At 41.1% G+C, this 22,993-nt stretch overlaps 3 protein-coding genes across 4 annotated transcripts in view; 1 reads left to right on the forward strand and 2 right to left on the reverse strand.

Annotated features, from left to right (window-relative positions):
• Nucleotides 1–5,255, reverse strand: part of LOC118215073 (microtubule-associated protein 1B-like) — a 44,588-nt gene extending 39,333 nt beyond the window's left edge. Inside the window, exon 1 of the mRNA XM_035395491.1 lies at nucleotides 4,956–5,255. Coding sequence (XP_035251382.1) covers nucleotides 4,956–5,217 — 262 coding nt within the window. The 5' untranslated portion in view covers nucleotides 5,218–5,255. The remainder of the gene's footprint in view (nucleotides 1–4,955) is intronic.
• A 6,700-nt stretch (nucleotides 5,256–11,955) lies between these two features.
• cdkn2aip (CDKN2A interacting protein) lies at nucleotides 11,956–16,718 on the forward strand. Of its 2 annotated transcripts, XM_035396604.1 has the most exons (5): nucleotides 11,956–12,265; nucleotides 13,392–13,524; nucleotides 13,710–13,959; nucleotides 14,200–14,321; nucleotides 14,590–16,718. In XM_035396604.1, exons 3-5 carry the CDS (start codon nucleotides 13,712–13,714, stop codon nucleotides 15,183–15,185), a joined length of 966 nt encoding a protein of 321 aa, XP_035252495.1. In that variant the 5' UTR covers nucleotides 11,956–12,265; nucleotides 13,392–13,524; nucleotides 13,710–13,711; the 3' UTR covers nucleotides 15,186–16,718. The 2 variants fall into 2 exon arrangements, with proteins under 2 accessions (XP_035252495.1, XP_035252494.1); XM_035396603.1 differs by lacking the exon at nucleotides 13,392–13,524 and having other exon boundaries at nucleotides 11,957–12,265.
• A 4,226-nt stretch (nucleotides 16,719–20,944) lies between these two features.
• LOC118214970 (cocaine- and amphetamine-regulated transcript protein-like) lies at nucleotides 20,945–22,672 on the reverse strand. Its single transcript, XM_035395283.1, has 3 exons — nucleotides 22,183–22,672; nucleotides 21,708–21,791; nucleotides 20,945–21,281 (listed from the first exon to the last, which is right to left on the reverse strand). Exons 1-3 carry the CDS (start codon nucleotides 22,345–22,347, stop codon nucleotides 21,174–21,176), a joined length of 357 nt encoding a protein of 118 aa, XP_035251174.1. The 5' UTR covers nucleotides 22,348–22,672; the 3' UTR covers nucleotides 20,945–21,173.
• Nucleotides 22,673–22,993: the final 321 nt, after the last annotated feature.

The following is a 22,993-nucleotide window of genomic DNA, read 5'->3' on the forward strand; positions in this document are numbered from 1 at the left end:
CTACATTATACAGAATATGCAACACAGCCTCAATTCTGACTAGAGCAGACTCCATTTTACATATTCCACAGCACAACTACTATTATGACTGCAGCAAAGACTCCATTTTAGACTTTACAGTGCAACCTCCATTCTAAATATCTTCAACATATCCTCCACTATACAGAAATGCCTTTAGTTCACAGACTACAGGCAGGGCCTTCTAGTTTTTTTAATTCTCCCAAGGCCCCCCTTCCTCCTCCTCTGAGGAGAATATGATCTTTCTAATGTTGTTTTGGGGAATACTTGCTTTTTCTTCTGACATTTTTATTCCCAGTATGTTTATTCCCAGTATTCCCAGTTATGTTAATTCAGCAGTTGTTCAGCTCATTTTTGTGATGTGCTTTAATGCATTTCAAATGCAAAACACAGCTTCAGTCATCGCTTATGCTATTCTACTGAGGGCGCTCACACTCGTTCCACACCTCATAAATATATTGATTCAACATTCGGTCTCTGATTATATCAAGTTATTTAGCATAAAAAAGATCATATACAGTTGCAAGAAAAAGTGTGTGAACCCTTTGGAATTATCTGGATTTCTGCATTAATTATTCATTAAATGTAGTCTGATCCTCATCTAAGTCACAATAATAGACACATTCTTTTTACTAACACACAATCAATTGCACTTTTCATGTCTTTATTGAACACATTGTCTAATCATAAACAGTTCAGGCCAGAAAAAGTATGTGATCCCTTGTATCTAGTATCTGGTATGACCACTTTAGCAGCAATAACCTCCACCAAATGTTCCCTATAGCTGCCAATCAGACTTGTACAACGGTTAGGATGACTTTAAGACCATTCCTCCTTATAAAACTGCTTCAGATTCAATTCAGATCATTGAAATTTCTCAGATGCCTTGCATGAACAGCCCTCTTCAGGTCATGCCACAGCATTTCAATTGGGTTAAGGTCTGGATTCTGACTTGGCCACTCCTCTGTTTAAACCATTCTGTTGTTGATTTACTCATGCGTTTGGGGTCATTGTCTTGTAGCATCATCCAACTTCTATTAAGCTTCTGGTTTAGATTCTTTGTTCCCTCAATGACTGCAAGTTTTTCAGGTCCTGAGGCAGCAAAGCAGCCCCAAACCATGATGCTCCCTCCACCATGCTTCACAGTTGGGTTGAGGTTTTGGTGTTGGTGAGTAGTGATTTTTCTTTCCAAACACAGTGTTGTGCATTTCTGCAAAAAAGAGGAAAAGATCTAGGTGACTTTGAAAGAGAGTTCATTATTAGAACACAGATGGCAGGAGCTTCAGTCACAAAGACTGTTCAACTGGCTAGTGTTTCAATGGGAACAGTGACTAAAGTGACATCTGCATTTAGATCTATGGGAAAGACATCAGTAAACAGGGTCAAAATTTGTGGTCGAAAGCGCACATTCGATGACCGTGATGTTCGGGTATTAGTGAGATATGTAAGGGAAAAACAGAAGAGCAATGCTTCCTCAGGTGACTGAGAATGTCAATGCAGGATATGATCAGACTGTCAGCAAGAACAGACCATCGACAACTACAGAGAGGGATATTATAGTAGGGTTGGAGTGCTTAAACCCCTCATTACATAGACAAATGCACATTTGAGAGTTCAGTGGTGCAAAAACCAAAGGTACTGGTCTACAGAGATGTGAGAAAAGTGATATGGTCAGATGAGTCATCCTTCACCATATTTGCAACGAGCGGGCGAGTCCATGTGTGGTGTACACCAAGAGAATGGTACCGGCCTGAATGCTTGACCCTACAGTGAGGGGGTCTGGTGGCTCTGTTATGCTGTGGAGGCCATTTTCTTGGCATGGTTTGCGCCTACTTGTCCCCTTAGAGGGAAGGGTCACGGCAAATCAATACAAAGTTATTCTGAGCAATCACCTTTATCCTATGAAACATTTATATTGTGATGGGAGTGATCTCCTCCAGGATGACAATGCCCTCATTCATAGGGCATAAGGTGTCATGGAATGGTTTGGTGTATATGAACATGATGTTAATGATATTCTATGGCCTTCGCAGTCACCAGATCTAAACCCAATTGAACACCTAGTGGAGATTTTGGACCAATGAGTTAGACAGCACTCTCCACCACCATCATCAAAACACCAAATGAGGGAATATCTTTTGGAAGAATGTTGTTACATCCCTCTGGTAGAGTTACAGAGTCTTGTAGAATCTATGCCAAGGCTGACTATAGCTGTTCTGGTGGCTTGTGGTGGCCCAACATCTTACTAAGACACTTTGTTGGTTTGGTTGGTTTTTCCTTTAATTTCTCACCAAATTATTCAAATGAAATTGCTATTTGCAGAAATTACAGTACAGATTTTTTTACATTTCAGTTGCAGTAAAGCTTTTTCAGGGTTCTGGAAGAAACATCTTCATGCACAGCTACAACTCACAGCTATGCACAGTAAATGGTAAATGGACTGCATTTATATAGCGCTTTTATCCAAAGCGCTTTACAATTGATGCCTCTCATTCGTCAGAGCAGTTAGAGGTTAGGGGTTAGGTGTCTTGCTCAAGGACACTTCGACATGCCCAGGGCGGGGTTTGAACCCTCGGCAACCCTCCGACTGCCAGACAATTGGTCTTACCTCCTGAGCTATATCGCCCTGTTATCGCACAGCTAACAGCTCAAGAATGACTACATACTTATTTAGAATGTATTGCTTACATTGTGTCATTGATGCAGCTGGATATTTTCTGCAAAAAGTCAGGTGCCCTGCTGAAGGATTCAGAAGAGGTGCCCCACCCATTATCTCTTTCAGTTAAAAAGGTCTATCCTAGTGCATTCCAACTCAAGATTGCCCATCACCAGTCAAGACAGCTCACTTTAACTCAGGACTAACCTATACCACTTAAGGCTGGTCAATCTTTCTCTGACAGCCCACTCAAACATCTTGTGTCTCTCACGCTCTCTAACAGGTTAGCATGTCCCTCTGCTGCACTCATTTACTTCCTCTGTTTTCATTCACACAAGTAGGTCTTTCTAAGGCATCATACAGACATATTTACATGATGCAGCTTCTTGTCTTACCGGCTTTCAGTTTAGCTCGTTATATAACCAGCCTAATGCACAAGCCAAGGAAACATTGTAATCCCAGTACCAGGCAAAAGACATAGCCTGACATGATAAAATATATACAAGCTGAGAATCAGAAAACAGCATAAAGGAGGCATGAAGAATAGCAGCAATATTCCTTGTCTGCATTGTTACATTCAGAACCTACCTTATGTCCACACTGTGTTTCACGCTCCTAGCCACACCCAGTATCTCTGACAGCTATAAACCAAAATATTGGCCAATATGTGCTCAGCAACCAAATGCCTGGTTGCAGCTGATATGGGAGTTACTCTTTCCACATCAGTAACAGAAATGTGCTGAAATGAATTATGTGGAAATGTGGAAAATTAAAATAGTCTGATAAGGATATCTAATAATAAATACAAATAGCATAACATTTTTTAAATGAACATCTTATGAACAATTAATACATATCAGTATCCTGCTATGGGACTCACTGAAATCTAGGCTACTCTAAGCAATCAATCTCTAAGTTCTGTTCAAGAGTCTCCTCTGTGAGTCATCATCACAGACCATCCCAATACAGACCTCACCTTCAGGTCAGATTGGATTGATAGGAATTGCTGTCCTGCTTCAAATTTGGCCGTCTTGTATGTTGGTTTACACTCATGAACAATGCATCTCCTTGAACATGTCCTTGAAATTACCTTTCAACTCGATAGTTATAGTTTTCATAATTAAATAATATCACATTTAAAATATGAGAGATTCGTTTTTAGAATTTAGAATTCTGTGGCCTCTTGTACCTTTAAGAACTTGCACATTGATATAAGTTAGAGCTACTCCATAAATTGAGGCATTAATTAGTCTGCAACATTTCAAATGAGATGTTAACCAAAATAGGCTACATCATAGGCATAGGTATTATTCTAAACTCTTCTAGCCGTGAGAACAGTTTATTTCAATGTATACAATCTATTCAGACTATGTTACGTCTGTTTTGCCGAATCCGAAACACGGTAAAGTATTCTGTTTGGACTGCGCCAGCAAAATTCTAAATGAGCCTCCATCCGATCCCGAAACGTCTTTCATAACCAGAGAACTCTGTGCCATTCTGACAAGAGCTGCAGTGTTTTCTCACAGCAACAAAACAGAACATAGAACTTCGTTCTGACACAAATCAAATGACAACTTTTATTTTTATTATACTTCTAACGCTATCACCTCCAAATCCTGCAGTAGAAATAACTAGCGTGTAACTAACATTAAATTGCGACGTCAAATTGGCGCAGTGTTTGTGATGCTTGTTGATCAAAGAGCGCAGGCGCCGCAGTCTGAGTTTTCACGGATCCCTAGCCTACTTCAATGATTCAAGATAGTTTTCTAATACATTGCCTTTGAGTCGATAACAACAGTTGGATAATCGAAAATGTAACTTTAATCGCTACAGCGACATTAATCAACGGAACATTTTCATTACGATTAGTAGGCTATCATTTTCTTGGCATATAGCCCAGATTAAATGTAGTCTATTTTACGCAGATCTGCATAGCAGTATAGATGTTATATTGGTGCTTCTAGAATACGTCTAACGATTCAAAAGGTGCGTAACGATATGATAGTATATGGATTTTCATTTTTGCTTACTCTGAACATTCATCGTTTGAGCGAGGAGAAGCAGAGGACAGCAAATAGGCTATAAAATCTGCCGAGTTGTTTGCATTTTAGAGAAGAGGCCTCTGTCGTTTCTTTTTATAGGGAAATCAATATCTTTCGCTCTCACAGGAAACGTTTTTGATCTTTACATATATTCAAACTTCACTGCGTTTATTTTCGCCACAAATTACACTAAGAAATTTAAAACAATCAGCAAAACTCCAGGGACCTTATACACTCACCCTGTTCAATGTGTTCTCTGACAGACTGCAGCTGGAGTTCTGTCGCGATCTCTCCGATCACAATAAGCATGTAATATCTTTCGTGACAGAACGGTGGTCCTCGTCGACGGTGCTGTCCGCGGTGCTGAACTCGTTCCCCGAGCTCCTCGGATGCCAGTCCCGCGCTGCTATCTTCCTCTTCCAGCACCGCCAGCGGAGCTTTGGCTAGGATCTCCATGGCAACATCACCATGAGCTGACGCTGGGACCACTTCTATCTCCATGACAACTACTGCCACGAGAACTGCGCGGGTGTAAAGACTGTGGGAGGGCCAGTGGGAGTGGTACGTAGCTAACGTATGAAACATTTACCAGCATATGATTGGTTAGAATCCTGTGGTTATTTGATGTCATGATTCGGTGCATCAGATAGGAGGTTTTGGGACCGAAGTGTTGAGGTGTTCAAATACAAAAACAGAGGCTTCATTTCTGATGGTGAGATGAAATAACGTCTGCTAATGTGCCTGCAGTATTAACAGCCATAAGGAGACAACTCCTCTTCAGAACTACAGAAATATAACACTTGATAACAAAGACAATTAAAATAACGACAGTAGATAGAACCATATAATATGTATAGTGGGTTTTTTGTTTTGTCAGGTCACAAAAGAAGCTCACAGCCCAATGCACACCATGCAAATAAACCTGCCACCTTATCAGAACATCCAAAAGATGTGCTGATGCAGAGGGTAGTGCATGTGAGCTGGGATGGTGCTGATACAGGCAGCAGTGTGTGTCCTACCTCCTCTGTGACTGTGGTGAGCACAGTGACGCCACCACCCACAGCAGATCACCCATCACTGCAGAAAAGGTCCGCAGCCTTGCTGGCACCGGCTTGGCACCTGCAGACCCACAGTGTGACAGCATAAAGACCTTGAAAAAAGAGCTTGTAAAGAGCTACTGACACTACAAGCATCAACATCACTGCTGTGATTTTATTTGCTGCCATCACTGCTCGACCATGCCCACTGCTGACGGAGCTCCTGATCTCTATACAGTACCCCTGCCCATGTGTCAGCTCTCACAGTGCTCAATTCAGCTTGTGCTCATTTGTCTTGTTTTTTTTGTGCCTCTGCCACTCCTGTTAGACAGTATCTGTATTAAATATGATTAAATATCATATTTCTGGGATGTTAAAATAGATTCTGTTTGTATCCCAGTGCGTCACGATGGTTTGGACATGTCCACATCCAAATGTGGATATTCTTTTCAGTCTTGAAAATAACTAATTCTATAGTCCACAAAATGATGCATAGCCAGAGATTTTTATTATTATATGATCAGCATCAGTAGTAATAGTACTAGTAGTAGAATTATGGAATAATAATCATTGTCATTAAGGAACATGGCCTTCTCTAGCCTCCTGAGACCTGGAGCATGTTTTTGTGTGCATTTTTAATTTCTCCTAGCTATTTTTAGCTTGTAGTTCTCGATAACTATGGAAAGTCTTTGAACAGGAAGTAGTTTTTGAAAAAAATGATGTCCTCATATGAGGACAATGAGTTTATCTTCACATTAAATTGTATAATGTATATATGATAAAATTAATATTAATTATAATTAATACAATTTAAAAAACCAGCGTGTATAAAACAGTCTATTTCAATGTTAGAACCTTGCAATACATAGAAAAACTGGTGTCTGATGCAACAGTGAATTTTTGAATATTTCTTTATATTTGGATCTCTATAGCACCACTATGGGGTTGGACTGGGCTAAGCCTTTGGGGCTGGCAGCTAAAACCTTCTGTCAGAGCTCATACCAAGTTTCCTAACTTTGAAACGGTTGTGGGATTATTTGCATTGTTGTGATAAGCCATAACCATTGCAAATTTATTGGATCATTATTCAGCCATATTTTGACATAACCGTGAGGAAAATAATACCTGTATAAAGGTATGTGAGGTGAGGGAAAATGAAATGCAAATTGGCCATTTTCGTAGAAGAATCATTTTCAGTGATTTCAGAAAATTCACAATGGTGGAAAATCCAATATGTTGGTCTTATGATTCTTTGAGAAAAATGTGTTCTTTGTGAAGAGGGACATCTACTGTCATTGTTTTCAAGTCTCTAGGTGAAACAGTGCAGGAGTTATGATTGTTCAATAATTATAAATTCAACTGACTATTACAGCGTCTCCAATTGCCACCAAATTTGGTACTGCATTGTTGGGTAACACCTGCTAGGAAAATGCCAAGTTTCATTAGAATCAGCCAAGCAGGTAAGGAAGAACTCAGAAAAGTAATAGGTGCAAAATGGTGGCCAGTTCAAGATGGCACCAACCCATAAAGCACAAAAGGCCTCCTAATGAGGACTTCCTCACTGTAGGACATTTGACATCGCTACAAAGGAACTGTGATTTGTAGTGAATTTTTTTAATATTTCAATCTCTATAGCACCACCATGTGGTTGGGTTAAAACTTTTTGGAGTCTTGATCTAACTGTTAATGCACATAAGTTTATAACTATGTCATTTTAATTGGTTTATTACTAGCAGTGAGTTTAGTCAAATTATGGCTAAACGATAATGAATTTGCAGTGGGCATGGCTTATGAAAAAATGTTAATTCCAAAACTGTTTGTGAAAATCAATGTGTAATAAACAGATTTCAACAGTTCCTTACTATTTCTTTTTACTTTTGCACGCTCTTCTCCCATAAAATACGTTAACTGTGATCAAAACCATCTTGTTTTCAAACAGAATTGCAGATTTTCTTGCCAGCTAATGCAACCAATAGTGCCAGGCATCTGTTTTTGAGTAAAACAATTTTAAGTTAAGACAGTGCTGTTGACACTGTTCCTAGTTCAGCTTTCCCTCAAATTCACATGGATTGTTTCAGGGCCTCCGTTACAGCTGCAAGCCCACACCTACAAAGATGACAGGTAGGCACTGTGAAGGGCAGGAATGCAGGATGCAATGTGCCTGCCTGTGGGAAAAGGAAGCTGTTATAGGAGATGAAGTGAATATTATGGTCTTTTTGAGCACAATTGCACACACATTCCAATTCGCCTTCTCTCTCCCTGCACTGCACCAATCAGCATTCCCTGGGCAACCTTCCAAAAGAGAAAGAAGATTGGGGGAGAATGGGGGAGGGGTCCTGAGGGAGAGGGAGTCAAATGTGAGTAAATTCAAATGAGAACATATAAAGATGGTGAATATGATTAACCAAAATGTGACATGCATGTAAAGTTACAGATCAATTAATATTTTGTATGTGTAGCTGTACGAAAAGCTTTGGGAATGCCTGACCTCTACATGGCACACATTAAACATGACATCTTTCTGCAAATTTTAATGCATGATTATTATATATCGGCATTCATTACAAATTAAAATAATGAACTTTGAACACGACATGCATAAAAGTGTGGACATCCTGTCAGTTAGTACTTATAAATGCCTCCTTTGGCTGGACTAGAACAGCATTCAAATGTTTCCTGTAGGCAGGTACATCTTTCTAGTCTTGCTTTTGGAATTTGTTCCCCACTCTGCCTTGCAGAACTATTGTAGCTCAGAAATACTCATGTGTCCTCACATGCACTGCATGTTGGAGATCTCCCCACAGATTTTCAATAATATTCATATCTGGGGACTGTGACAGTTATTTCAGACCTTTACATTACATTACAGGCATTTAGCAGATGCTCTTATCCAGAGTGACTTACACAACTTTTTAAATAGCATTTACATTGCATCCATTTATTTAGCTGAATATATATTGAAGCAATGCAGGTTAAGTACCTTTCTCAAGGGTACAATAGCAGTGTCCTAGCGGGGACTCGAACCTGCAACCGTTAGATTACAAGACCAACTCCTTACCCATAATACTACACTGCCGTCTTTCCTTTGTTTACATACTTAATGTCTGATTATGCCAAGGGTAAACCAAATCAGTGGCCACGTTTGAGCTTTTTTTTTTGGGGGGGGGGATTAGGGTCCATAAACTTTAGCCAGGTTTGCCCACAACTGTATGTGTGTATGCATTTACTTATGTATACATGTGTGCACATGTGTTTTTTGGAAGACATCCTTACAGAGAATGACAGTGTGTAGATACATTAAGTGCATGTCACAAAGAGCAATGCTGTCCAGTATGTAGTGTGCGAATTAATTTTCAACCTCAAGGAACACTGGACAAAGTATTTTAAGAAGGGCAGCTAGCCATTGCATCAGGGAAATTATCAAGGAAATAATACCCTGGAATGTTTTAGTGTTTTACTCATGAGTATCAATGTGCGTTTGTGGGGCAGCTGTTTTCTCCAAATTTACCTAGTCGAAGTAGAAAGGCTGTTTCCAAGGTTACAACTGTTGTCAAGACTGTAATTAGGCAGCAGCCCTTGGTTACCATGCAAAAAATTTAAATTCGGCACATTCAAAGTGCTGATTCATTCCTGCTCTGTAACAGGAGGCTCCTGCCAAATTGTATTATTTACTGTTCTCTTTCTTGTCTGTCAATGATGCTATTATGGACTGTAAGAGAAAGTCACAAGCTTCCTAGAGTGCTAAATGTCAGTGAGCTGTATCCTACTGAGAAATATTCAAAATTTAATTGATATAGAAAAGTTCAAAGTATGTACAGATGAAACAAGACCTGGTTTTGGCAAGCTCTTCTAAAGCAGAATTATTGCCTCATTTATAAAATGTTCGTATTTGATTGAAAATGTATGTCAAATGAAATCTACTGCAGTTCTACCATCTAAGAAGCAAATTTGATGTGAAAATGTGCTGACCTCTAAGGACCAGATCACGTATACCAACTATCTCTTGAGGCTGGTCCATATTCACAGGTATAACATTTTTCTTTCTTTGTTTGCATGCCATTTTAGTTTCAGTTTCTGTTGTGTGATTGCTAAAAGATACCTATAGGAAAGGAGACAAAGGACACAAGAAGGTAAAGGTAATTGAAGGCATTCACAAGGCGAAAAAAATTAAGCCTAACATGCACAAAATGTCCCGGGCATTTGTGATTTTTAGATTTTAAAAAAACATGTGCATCCAAGATGTACAAATTAATTCATGTATACGAACATTATTGTACTGATCAAAGTTATCACGAAATCTAAGCAAGTTCTATGAGGGCCCCAAGCTGAGTAATCCAATGATTGAAGTTGGACAGTTCTCAGCTCAAATAGAAGTGTAAGTGGTACAGGTACATGCAAGTGGGTGCAGTCCCAAATATTTCCAGTAATTCATGACACCTCCACATATGATTATGAAAGAGCTCATTTTTCAGTGACACTGCAAACCCCTCCAAGGCTGTTCATAGGGGCAAGAGCACCATCTGCTGTTTTTGTAAGGAGAATGCCAACACCAGAAGCAAACTTGAATTCTGGCCTCTTGGGATGTTTTTTTTTTTTGTTGTTGTTGTTTACTCATTCCTAGTTACAAACCACTGAACTTTCTCAGATTCCTCAGACACATGTGACTCGGGTAGTAAGTGGCTTTCAAAAACGGAGCCTTCCTCAGCAGTGACAGAGCGAGTACATTGTTAATGAGAGGAATGCCGCTTCCACTCAGCCCACTTCCATTGCCGCCTGCCACTCCCCACCACCGCTACCCGGCCCTACCCATCATCTGAGCTGTTACCTCAGGATTGTCACTTAGCTGCCACTAATTTTATCAACGTGAACATTGACTGACTGACCATGTCGATCACAAAGCTACACCCTGAGCCGACCAGAGGAGGATGGGTTCCACCCTTGAGCCTGGTTCTTTCTGAGGTTTCTTCCTATCTGTAACAGGGAGACTTTCCTTGCCACTGTTGCTTAGGCTTGCTCCTGTGGGGGTTTAGGCCAGGGTTGTCTGTGAAGCGCATTGTGACAATTGTTTGTGAAATGCACTATATAAATAAAGTTTGATTTGACTGATATTCAGTCCATTTAACCTTGCTCTAGTATTTTGTCTTCTGTAACACCTGACAATCGTCCTCGACCAGTTTCCCCATGGGCAACGGAGTGGAAATGTTTTTACTGCCATAAGCCTGGTCACATAATTGCCGATTGCTTGGTTTTAAAGCGAAAGCAGCAGCGGCAGAGTTCTGAACAGCCCAAGAGAATTTCTGCAGAACTCCATAATTCCTCTAATGATTTCTGGTTGCCTGAAAAGTTACAAAAGAGGTTTGACCTTGGCTATTCTATGGGAGGTATATATATAGAGAGAGCTCCCATGGTGCTGTGTATCTTTAGAAAGCTGTAAGTAGGTGCTGGAGTGTCTTGCCTGTGCTGTCGGAGAGGGGTTGCTCACTGTGTGGCTGTCTGACCTACTTCAGATTTGGAGTCATTCTGCAAGGCCACTGTTCTGGGCCACATTCAACCACTCATCAAGGAGAGGAAAAGGATCTATATAAATCCCGATATTTTAAATACTTACATTGCATTCATAAAAAATGTAAATACCCCAGACAGGGGTAATCTGGTGATGGTGAACAAGGAACATGAACAGGGAACCTGAAAATGAATAGCATTATAAAAGTAATAAACCGCAAAAAACTTTTATATATTAATATTATAATATTATTATGGTCATCAAGTGGGATTAACAGTAGGGTTTGGGGAACACAGAGAATCGAAGAGGAACTCAGTCACTAGGTCCCTTTCAGAGCTAATCTTGAGCAGGAGTTTGAAATATTGTACCGCCACCGCCCTCCAGTGGTGGAAACTAAGCCATTAAGACTGTAGATACCTAACGCCTGAGTAAGGATTCGAACGCTGTACTTTATTGTTAGAAGGCTAAATGATAATTTCACAACAACATATCATCAGGATACAATCTTAACGGCAACGGGCCTCACGAATAATTGGATTGGATACACTGAATTACTAGAAACAAAACATTTGGGAAGCCCCATGTGCAACAGATGACGTTTCCTGATAAAACCGCGTTGTACTTTGGTAACTGTAGTTTTATTCTTAGATGGCCTCAAAACCATAAACGATATGCGCAGGCGCAAAACTCTGATGCCATAGAAACAATACTTCCTGATTTGTTGGCCTGGAATAATTAGCTACATGAATAGATTATAAATTATTATTTTCCCAAAAGAAACTGAAACCTTTGGGCTTTAGATGTGCGTCCATTTAGGGTGCCATTTTGGACAGTACTTCAAACGTGTCGCATTTAATCTAGTATCCCATTTTTCCCCAGAGAAAGGACCTATTTTATACAGTTTATGGAATGGACTCGCGAATAGATATTACGGGAGTTGTAGTTTAAAAAGCAATTTACCATTCCACCGGCCATGTAGTAACGTTGCCGTGGCAAGGAGCGATTCGAGGTTAGTTTTTATTTGTTGGTTTCTGTTCGATCAACATGAAATTATTTATAGTTTTAAACTTTGTTAGTAAGCTCATAACCGATTTAAACCGTGCCGTTCCATTTCGTTTACAATGTGGATGAGCCTCAACTACATAGCCAGCATACTCGCGTGACATTATGCTGCCCGAAAACGGATTTACGTTGGCTAGCAAGCTTGGAATTGTTGACTAGCGTTGTTTTGCTAGCTAGAAAACAAAACGACAGACATAAGGAAGTTTGTCAGTAAATTATTACATTAACACGAAGGCTGCAATTTAGCTATAATGTAGACAACTTAATTAACATGCTAAAACAAAAGAAATAAACCCCAGCGTTACACGTCTAACGTAAGCTAGAAAGCTAGCTATCGTGGTCTCGGTGTTAGCTACCTTAGCTAGCTGGCAAACTCTTGGGGTTTACAATTTCAGACGTTACCGGACATTAGGCCTCAGTGACTGTCCATCGGCTTGTTAGGAGCACTAGACTACTATTAACTATTATACCGTTAAGAAAGTACAAGTTTATGCAGTTAGTCAGCCAAGTAACGTTACATGGTAATCAAATTTCAGCCAGTGAACCGACTGTGTCACGCGTTTAACTATCGTGGATGTAGACTAACGAGAGTATCTAGCTAGTTAACGAAGTTGGTTTAACTTCGCCCTTAGCTGAAGTGTCACCAACCCAAACTTGACAGAGCTATTTACATAGTAAGCACGTACACATTGGGACGTTAAAATGCATTTGGTTTGTCGTGCTGGAACAATTTCATTTTCCTTATCACTTAAATGTTAGACAGCGCGTTGAAGCGTAGATTGGTGATGCTGTGACTTACGGCAGTAAGGAAATATTGTGCCATTAGGCGTAGCTTGCTCACTGCCGTTCATCTTGCCTCGTTTTTGGAAAATGTACCGTGTATCAGTACTTTACTGAACGACGCACTTTCAAAAAAAGTAACTAGTAAAGGTGAATACGTCATGCAAATGAAATGACTGCCTCTAGCTGTACTTAGTGTCGACAAACTAGCTCCGTAACAAGTAGTTTTGTTTGAACTGCAATAACAGAAATTTTGTTGGCAGATCCTAATTTTATTTATTTTTTTTAAACAGTTTCACTTACACCAGGACTGCCCATCCGTTTTCCTGGAGATCTATCGTCCTGTGGGTTTTCATTTCAACCCAAATTTGGCACACCTGATTCTACTAATTGGCAGCTCAAAGAAATCCCTAGCTGTTGAATGAGGTGTGCTTTGTTAGGGCAGCCCTGACTATTTTGGACTCTGTCTAACCGCTAATAAATAGCTAGTGTGAATGTTGTTTGCATATATATAAAAAAGATCATTTCCATCTGAGTAAACCCTAACACTAGTGTGTCTGTGTGGGCGCTCTAAGATTGGAAACACTGCAAATGTATGCCATGTTTTGTAGAGATGGCAGAGGAGGAGAAAGGGGAGGATGTTGTCTCGGAGTTCCTACGCCAGAACCAGCACCTTGCAGAGTGGGTGGAGTCGCTAAGGGGTCACTGTGAGACCAACAAACAGTGGAACGCCAGACGAGAGTTCATCCTGCGTAATATGGAGGCCTTTCCCACCATACATCCAGGCCAGCCTAGTTCCAGTCTGGACAGAATGCTGTCTCTCTCCATGGTGTGGGCAAACCATGTCTTCCTGGGCTGCAAGTGAGTGGTGATGTCAGTTTATCAGTCCTAACTGGATGGGGATCAGTAGTTGCACAATTTAACCCTTTGATCTGAGTTTATTTCAACTGACTGGATGTTTTGGCCAGGGCTGTGATTGGTGCTCACTGTTTGGAAATCATTTTCAGCTGGAGTGTATGAAGTAAATTTGAGCCTGAGCTTCTCTGAAGTAAAATAGTTTTCCATGTATTGTCTGACTATTCTGCATGTATTTGCATGCAGATATCCCCAGCCTGTGATGGAGAAGGTTATGGAGATGGCAGAAGGGGTGGTTGTTCACGAGATTCCTGTCCGAAAAACAAGGGATGAGATCATGGGAAAAGGAAAGAGGAGTGTCGCATCAGGTACGTGTGTGTGTCAGTATCTTCCCACTACTCCGATGGGCAGATATTGACAGTGTGTGACTCCAATAAACCACAGAGTGACATGTATTACCTTAGAATAATGTGTGGGGAAATGAGCCAATGCCTGATTTTGTTTCTGCTTCCACTGGTCATTTGCGGTGGAAGTGAATCATCCCCAGCCCCGGGAGTGGCCCACTGTCGCTGTGATAATAGCGGGAGAGTGTAAATGCGCTTAATCAACACAATGCTTGTGTGATGTTGTTGACAGACGGGGAGGCTGACGGCTCGCAGAAGAGGCTGAAGGCAGGGGGCAGCGACGCGGAAAACCGCGGGGCCGGAAGGGCCGGGGGACGCACCGGGGCTGCCGGGGCCCTCAAACCGGGGCCCCCGCCGCAGGCCGCGACAGAACACCAGCCTTTCTTCAACCGGCTGTACAAGACCGTGGCCTGGAAGCTGGTGTCGGCGGGCGGATTCGGCCCGAACCTGGACCACTTCGAGATCCTGCGGGCCTGCGTGGAGGCGGCCAAGGCCAGCCTGAGCTGCACGTTCGTGCCCCTGCGGGACATCCCCGACCTGCCGGCCAGCCGGACCCAGCGGGAGGGCCAGGTCTGTGAGCTGCGCTGCCTCACGGTGTACATGGGCACGGGCTATGGGCGGGACGAGGACGCCGCCCGCGCCATGGCCTCCAAAGAGGCGCTGAAGATCTTCCAGGGCCGCAAAGTGACCGTGCGGGTCTGCCGGCGGCGCTTTCGCGGGCAAGACGTCGAGGACCTGGTGCTCCACGACGAGCAGACCAGGAGCTCTGGCCTTCCCCCTGCACTCAGCTACCCCTTCCAACCAGAGCCCTCCACTTCTGTGTCCTAGCCCCGCCCTGCGATACCCCCGCTACAGCCTAAATAGAATATGGGCACGGCCTTGCCACGTTCTGCAAGGGTGAGATCAGGCATAGCTACAGCCAGCCAAGAGAGTGCTATTGGCTGCTGAAAACAATGAGCGACTCCTATTGGTTGCTTAGTGCAGTGATTAAACTGTACCCAAAGAAATGGTGAAGGGTCACATTCAGGGATTTTCTGGTACCAAGAGTAGAAATTAATAGATTTTATTAGAATGCAGCTGGACAGGATGAAAATGAGCTGTTTGGAAAGAGCTTTCCTGTACAGTAACATCGGCAGGTATTCATGCAGCTGACCAAATATTTAAAGGACTGATAGTTCCTTAATTCCCTCTGTACACAGCTGTGCAGCTGAGATTAAGCAGTTTGTCACACATGTATGGTTGCTCTGCATTAGTCTGAAAATTTGCATTTATAAATGTATTGCAAAGTTTGTGTATTTTTTATGACCGGCAAAGTTAGATGATCTTGTCCAAGTACATGTACACCATGATAAATCTACAAAACCTGGACAATTAGATACTAAGCTAGTTGTAAGACATTGGTTATGCAGACTGCAGTGTATAATGGTCATTGTGAAAGAGAGAGTGTGTGGGCATATGTGTGAAAGCTGGAGGGATCATATCTTAACACAAAAGGGCAAGAAGTCAGTGCACACAGCAATAGCACTCACCGCATCTTTTTCAGTTCATAAGATGATGGGAATTTGAGTTCAAATTTGCATTTATAAAATGTTCCTAAAGTTTTCTTTTTGCATGTTTCTGAAGGAATTCTGTGAACTTGGTTAAGAAGTGTGCTTCATTTGAGACTGTTTGTGTGACAAATGGTGAGTCTTTTTCTGAATGAGTTTTTGATGTCATGGGGAAAGTACAGGCGCGCAGTTCTCTCGCCTGTCTTCCTAATGTTAGAAGGTGCACTCGGGAAAACATTGTTTGCTGCTGTTCTTTTCAGTGTGTACTGTAGACTGCTGTGTTTTGCTTTCTGATTAGAATTTTTTCACAGTGAATTTAACCCCCCTGCTTTGTGGTGTTGTATACATAAAATGGGTTCAATAATGTTTTGCTTTGGTTTCAAGCTAAAATGAGGGGAAAGATGGTGGTGTAGTTAAGATATAAGAAACAGATGTGCTGAAGTGTATGTGAGAGGCTTAACCCACACGACTGTGCAGTAGGTTACACCCTTGCCTCGCGCCTACGCCTGTGCGTGTTTGTGTGCGCTTGTGGTCCATGGTCACACCCCTCTGTGCACTCATACAGGCGGTGTTCTCTGCGTTCACATCTCTGAACACTTCAGGTCTTTTATTTTGCCGGTGTTGTCATTGAGCAGAGCAGGGCTCAGGCAGAGTTTGTCTGTTTGCTGTGTAAACCTGCTGTAGTTTTCCTCATGCTCTGTATGTCATGTTCAACATGCCAATGTGTAATCACATAACCATATCACTGCACAGTACTGTACACTGCACACTTTGCTCCTGTTTCTATATTTTGTAAATAAACTGTTTAAAAGATGTTTGTGGTTTTTTGTCTTCACCATGTAGAGGGTGCAGGCTCTCAACTGAAATGCAGTTATCCTAAATTTTGTTGTTGAGTTACCTTTCCTTCAGCTCATTCACTACATGTTTAGGTAATTTCAGCAAACCCATTTGAGCTTTATCCAGCTAGGGTCCTTTGTATTGGTACAGTGCCTGACATGGAAATGCATTTTCTATGTTGAAAAATGCTGTCTGCCTGAAACCGCAAAATAATTATTTTTTTTAGCTGGATTCTGTGAATGGAAACTTCACAGATGATCTGAAAGTGAACCTGCTTTTCTTTTTCTTTGCTGGCAAGGAAACTTACTGGAGAGTAAAGCGCCCGTCTGACCAGAAAGGAATCTGCATATCACACAGTTTCAGTTCCTCGTGTTCTAATTACAATATAAAAATGCTGAGCAGGCCCAGTTGACCTTGATTTTTGAATCAAGATGGCAAGAGGGAAAGATCTAAGTGACTTTGAGGGTTCATTATTGAGGCACAGATGGCAGGAGCTTCCGTCACAAAGACTGCTCAACTGGCTAGTGTTTCAATAGGAAGAGTAGCTAAAGTGACATCTGCATTTAGATTTATGGGAAAGCCATCATATATCATCGTCTATATACAGACGGGTGACAAATTAAAGGAAAAACCAACTGTCTTAGTACGGCGTTGGGCCACCACGAGCCGCCAGAACAGCTTCAATGCCCCTTGGCATAGATTCTACAAGTCTCTGGAACTCTACTGGAGGGATGGAACACCATTCTTCCAAAGACAGTCCATTACATTTACATTACATTCATTTGTTTGACGCTTTCATCCAAACCAACGTACAATAAGTTCATAATGGAGGTCACAAAACAGAGGTCCAATAAGGTACAAAACTGATTATGTAACAGTTATTCATAGCCTAGGTCAGAAAGTTATGGCAAATCAAAACTAGGATCCATGACAACGTGCTGCAACATCAAGATAACAATCCAAGTACAATATAAGTGCTGGATGGAGGTAAAAGTGTAACATGAAAGTGCTACAGGAACAAATTAGAAGGATACAAATGATAAGAGTGATCCTGGATTAATTTGGTGTTGGTGGTGGAGATCTCTATCTAACACGTTGGTCCAAAATCTCCCATAGGTGTTCAATTGGGTTGAGATTTGGTGACGGCAAAGGCCATAGCATGTGATTCACATCATTTTCATTTTTATAAAACCATGACCCCTCGTGCCCTCTGGATGGGGGCATTGTCATCATGGAAGGGACAGATCCCTTCAGGATAGAAATGTTACATCATAGGAAAAGGTGATCAGTCAGAATAACTTAACTTAAATACTGATTTGCAGTGACCCTTCTCCCTAAAAGCACAAGTTGACCCAAACCATGCCAGGAAAATGCCCTACAGCATAACAGCCACCGGAACCCCTCGCTGTAGGGATCAAGCATTCAGTCCTGTACCGTTCTCTTGGTGTACGTCACACATGCTCTCGTCAACTTGTCAAGAATATGGTGAAGGGTGACTCATCTGACCATATCACTTTTCCCACATCTCTCTAGACCAGTGCTTATGGTTTTTCCACCACTGAACTCTGAAATGTGCATTCGTCCTTGTGTAGTTGTTGACGGATTATTCTTACAGTCTGATCACATCCTGCATTGACATTCTCAGTTGCTCTTCTGTTTTTCCTTACATACCACACTAATGCACAAGCATTATGGTCATGTGTGCTTTTGACCACAATTTCCATCCCTATTTATTGATGTCTTTCCCATAGATGTCACTTTAGGCACTGTTCCTGTTGAAACAGTAGCCAGTTGAGCTGTCTTTGAAACTGAAGCTCCTACCATCTGTGGCCTAATAATGAGCACTCTTTCAAAGTAGATCTTTTTGCATGACAGGATGTTATTTGCTTAACTGTATCATGCAGTAGGCCTAAACCTGTATGGAAGCATCTGCATTCGTTCTGTTTCTCCACTCATTTATTTAGGGTTTTCTTTTACTTTGTCACAGGTCTGTATAAACGATAATGTGCAGAAATCAGTTTAATCGCCAGAAAACACGGGTGACTGGCTTTACTGGTTTGATTGACAGCGGAACAGCCAGGAGCGCGCATCCTTGTGGATGTTTAATGTCAGGGTGCATAAAAAGCCGAACCATGTGGGCAGAGGCCACTTGATGGTGCAGACGGTTTGTGCTTTTTTTGTCATTGGCTATCTGTCGCTCCAAACTGCTGCAGAATGCATTCTCATTACTCTAAAGAGATTGAGCTGTCAGCCACTTGCGTGGGGACATTGATGAATTACAATGATACGACAAGAACGAATGGGTTGTTGGAGGATCCTCGACATAAAACTAAATTGCATGTTACTAAAACCAACATGCAAATTGCAGTGACTTGGCAAAGGCAAAGATTCCGAATCAGATGGGTCGTTTTTGCGAGGATGTGCCTGTGCACAGTGGAAGAGGAGGCGCCTTGGTATTCGAGCTGTGAATCCGCTTTAAGCAGCGCACAGCTGACGTCAATTGACGTCTATCATGTCTCGTTGATTCGTTTTTGTAGAAGAAATAAAGCCACTTAATTTTGCTTGAACTTTATGCGGATGCATCAACAGCCGAGCGGAATCAAATTTCCCCCCACGCTTCCGAGATACACCAATTTATATTCTCTCTCCCTAGCAGAACTGATAGGAAAAGTAAGACTGATGACAGTACAGTCCTCTCAGAACAACTCTGTGGAGACTTTGGGGGTATTGTTAATTTCCTATGTTTGGCTTTCCAGACAGTCTGTTAAATTGGCACATTTCTTTGAATAATTGATGGCAAGTGCGTTTTTTTTTTTACTCGCAATAACTGATGTCATAATCAGACCTTGATAAGAAATAGAAAACGGCTGTGCTATATGCTATCTGGTCTGTCTTGATATGTATGTCAAATATTTATTTTTGCCATTTCTGATTAGCCTACAGCATCATGAGTAAGGGTTTCTGATTATATAGAATAGTTATGCCATTTCAACATGTTTCAGTATTCGCTTCATATTTGTCACCAGGGCGCTTGTTTAGTAAAGCTCAGTAGAGCCCATTATTTATTTATTGTATCTGTGTATCTGTTGTTTCCCATGTTGAAGGCTCGCCCGAGCGTCTGAATATTTCCCAAGAGCTTCTGAGACGATTCTGCCAAATCTTTCTGTTTTGAAACAAATTCACCACCGCTCTCCATTCAGAGCTGATGACCTTTCATTTCTTCAGTAAGAAGGCAATTTATGTCTAAGCCTCGTTGTCACAGCCATAAACAAGAGGGTCGTCTGGCATTGGCGGGCCTCGCAGCGGCGGAGGACAAAACTCCACAGAGCCCTGGAATATACCCTGGCCTGTAGGTCGGCCCAATACGCCATAGTGACACCAAGTGTAAGATATGTTTCACATCCATGTGCTCAAATATTGATTTTCAGTAAAGTCATACAGTGGTTTAGGAAAAAGGATAGGACTATGCTATTTACCGTAAATTTTATTCTACATATATTATTTGGCAATCCGTCAAAGCGCAGACGACTGTCGAGTGGAAAATGCAGTTTCACCGATTGTGGAATGCGTTTTGTGTTATTGTTTTTGTGAAAATGGCTGGTGTGTCCCTTCTCACGTTTGCCAGATATCTTATCTGCTGGGATACGCAAGGGAAGGTTTCTTAAGATGAAGCTTCGATGCCAGAAGTGAAGCAGTGGATATGGTTTGTTTCTGGAACGATTAAGTTGAGCAGGGGCTACGTAACAATATGTTTTTGGTTTTTTTTTTTTTTAAATAATGAAGTTCATAACTTTATTATTTAACGTCATTACAGCTGATTGTCCATAAATTTGGTGATGGACTCATCTGTTTCTGGATACAGGGTGGTAAGATACTACCTGGCAGAGCGATTAAGCGAGCATTTTCTAGTAGCCATACACGGTCTTTTCCCTATGTATTGTTAGTGACTAATATTGATATGATTTATCATTTATCTAAAGCGGCAGGTAGGTTAGGATCATGTAAAGATTCAAATGTGAGGTTATTCGTTTATTCAGATTTTCAGTTTATTCATCACTGTCCACCTCCTCCTTTCAATCAAATTTCGTGAACATGTTTATAATTCTTTTGCATGAGCAACTCGTGCTAAAATCCAAAGCTTTTTCGTTGTCTCAAAATTTTAAATATACTCACGACAGTATATTCACTGACCACACAGACTGCTTTACAAAACAGTGACATATTTTAATTTAATAACATGTTTCTGACAGTAAAATATGTCGAAAAACCATCAGGCGGTGGAACAGATCGGATATTCTATAAACCACCACGTCAGTTTATTCATTGACTCTTGTTACATCCGGGAAAAATGCAATACTCATATACACGATAATTGGGCCAGCGTCTATTTATCATTAAACTGGAACTTGAAATATATTCAATTTAACATTGTTTACAGGCACTTCAAAAGGAAAAAGTTGCAAAACGCCCGGCGCGGACAGTCACACATCTTGCCGATTCGTGCTCCCTTTCTCACAGCACACTGCTCTCCCACGTCGCACTGCAAATAAAGATAAGTAAACAAAATAACCATGCGCGTCATTCCAGCAAAACGCAAGCTTATCGTCAGACACAAATTTACAAATGAATATGACTTTTTTGCTTGTTTTCTTCCATAGCTTGTACTGAGAGATACGCGAATTGCTCTGAGGAAACTTGTTTTAACCCCATAGAACCACGAAGTCGTGCTCTTCGGTCCACTTTTATGTGGTTGCCGCAAATGGTAGGCTAATTGAACACATGGACAACACGTATTTGGCAATTAAACCAGCTTTCGATTGGCTTGACTGTAGTAACTGTGAAAGAAGCAACGAATCAACTATAAAGGTAGACTACTGAATAACAGTAGTCTACATATTGACAACAAGTGGACACTTTCAAAGTGCATATAAACCGTGTATTTTAGTCATGTGTATCATAAATTTACCGTGGGAACTTGGCCGAATTTCTTTTCCCAAGATGGAATTCGTTTTTTCTGAAGTTTTTCTAGAACGTCTTGCAGAGCCCCGAGCTGTTGAAAAGAGAAAAAGTCCATAAAGAAATAATAGTGCATAATCATATGTAACATTAATTTATTATACCTTGTTTTAGAAACTAATAATGACAAGCACTATTGACTGAATGACACAGTGGTACGTTTATATAAATATATATATATATAAATATGTACATATTTAATATATTTATATAAATATGTATATATATATAAATATTTTTTTCATTCATGGTGACAGTGTTGAAGTTAGAGCGTTATGGTGGACATTGCCACGAATTATTAACCTTTAACTAGATAGTATGCTTGTAAGACTTGACTTTTGACTACGCGAGACTATGTGGTCCAACAGTGTGTCTCCTCCAAAGCTGAAATGAAATCTACGTCTATGTATGTCCGGAAGACTTACAAGCTGTTTTTCGTCGGTGAGGTTCGGATCTTTGCGGTAGAAGTCCGTTAAAGCTCTTGTTTCAAGTTCTAAATCCATGTCCGAGTCATTCGTTTCAGCGCCACCGAGTACGAACAGCAACACGGCGCAGACCACCGCTCTTGTCCACAGTCTTGAGCTCTCCATGGTTCTGAACGCTGATATCGCTACACAAAGGTGCGATGAGTTCTCTTCCCTTTGTCAGGGATGCGCTTTAAATACCAAAATGGGCTGCCCTGTCAGGTTTTATCCGGTCCACAATCATCGTATTCACAGTGAATTCCCTGCCCCTCCTAAACCATTTATTTATTTATTTTTCAGACGCAAGAAACAGTGCGTGGGTGACTGAGCACAAACACGTTCGTTGATTGGTCTAATGTAAATATATTTAAAATCCTGCTGGCTATAAGAAGTTCTATTGCATATAAATATAAAGTACAGGCCTATGAAATGTACAGTGAGCACCATAATTCATTGGACAGTGGACATTTTTTTGTTATTGTGGCTCTGTACTACAGCACTATGGATGAAAATACCTTCAAATTAAAGCTGACAGCCTGCACTTCAACCTCATTGTCATTGTATCCTTTCAAACTCAAAGTGCTAGAGTACAGAACCAAAATAACAAAAAATGTGTCACTGTCCAATGAATTATGGTGCTCACTGTATTTAGACATTTCATATATGCTGTGATTTATTATTAAAATAGCCTACAGAACAAGTCTTCTGACAAGCTGTCCTGACTGCATGTCTGAACTTTATTGAATGACGGTTTAGGTTATATTATAAACAA

Source organism: Anguilla anguilla, chromosome 16, assembly GCF_013347855.1.
Source record: "Anguilla anguilla isolate fAngAng1 chromosome 16, fAngAng1.pri, whole genome shotgun sequence".
In the NCBI taxonomy this organism is placed as follows: Eukaryota; Metazoa; Chordata; class Actinopteri; order Anguilliformes; family Anguillidae; genus Anguilla; species Anguilla anguilla.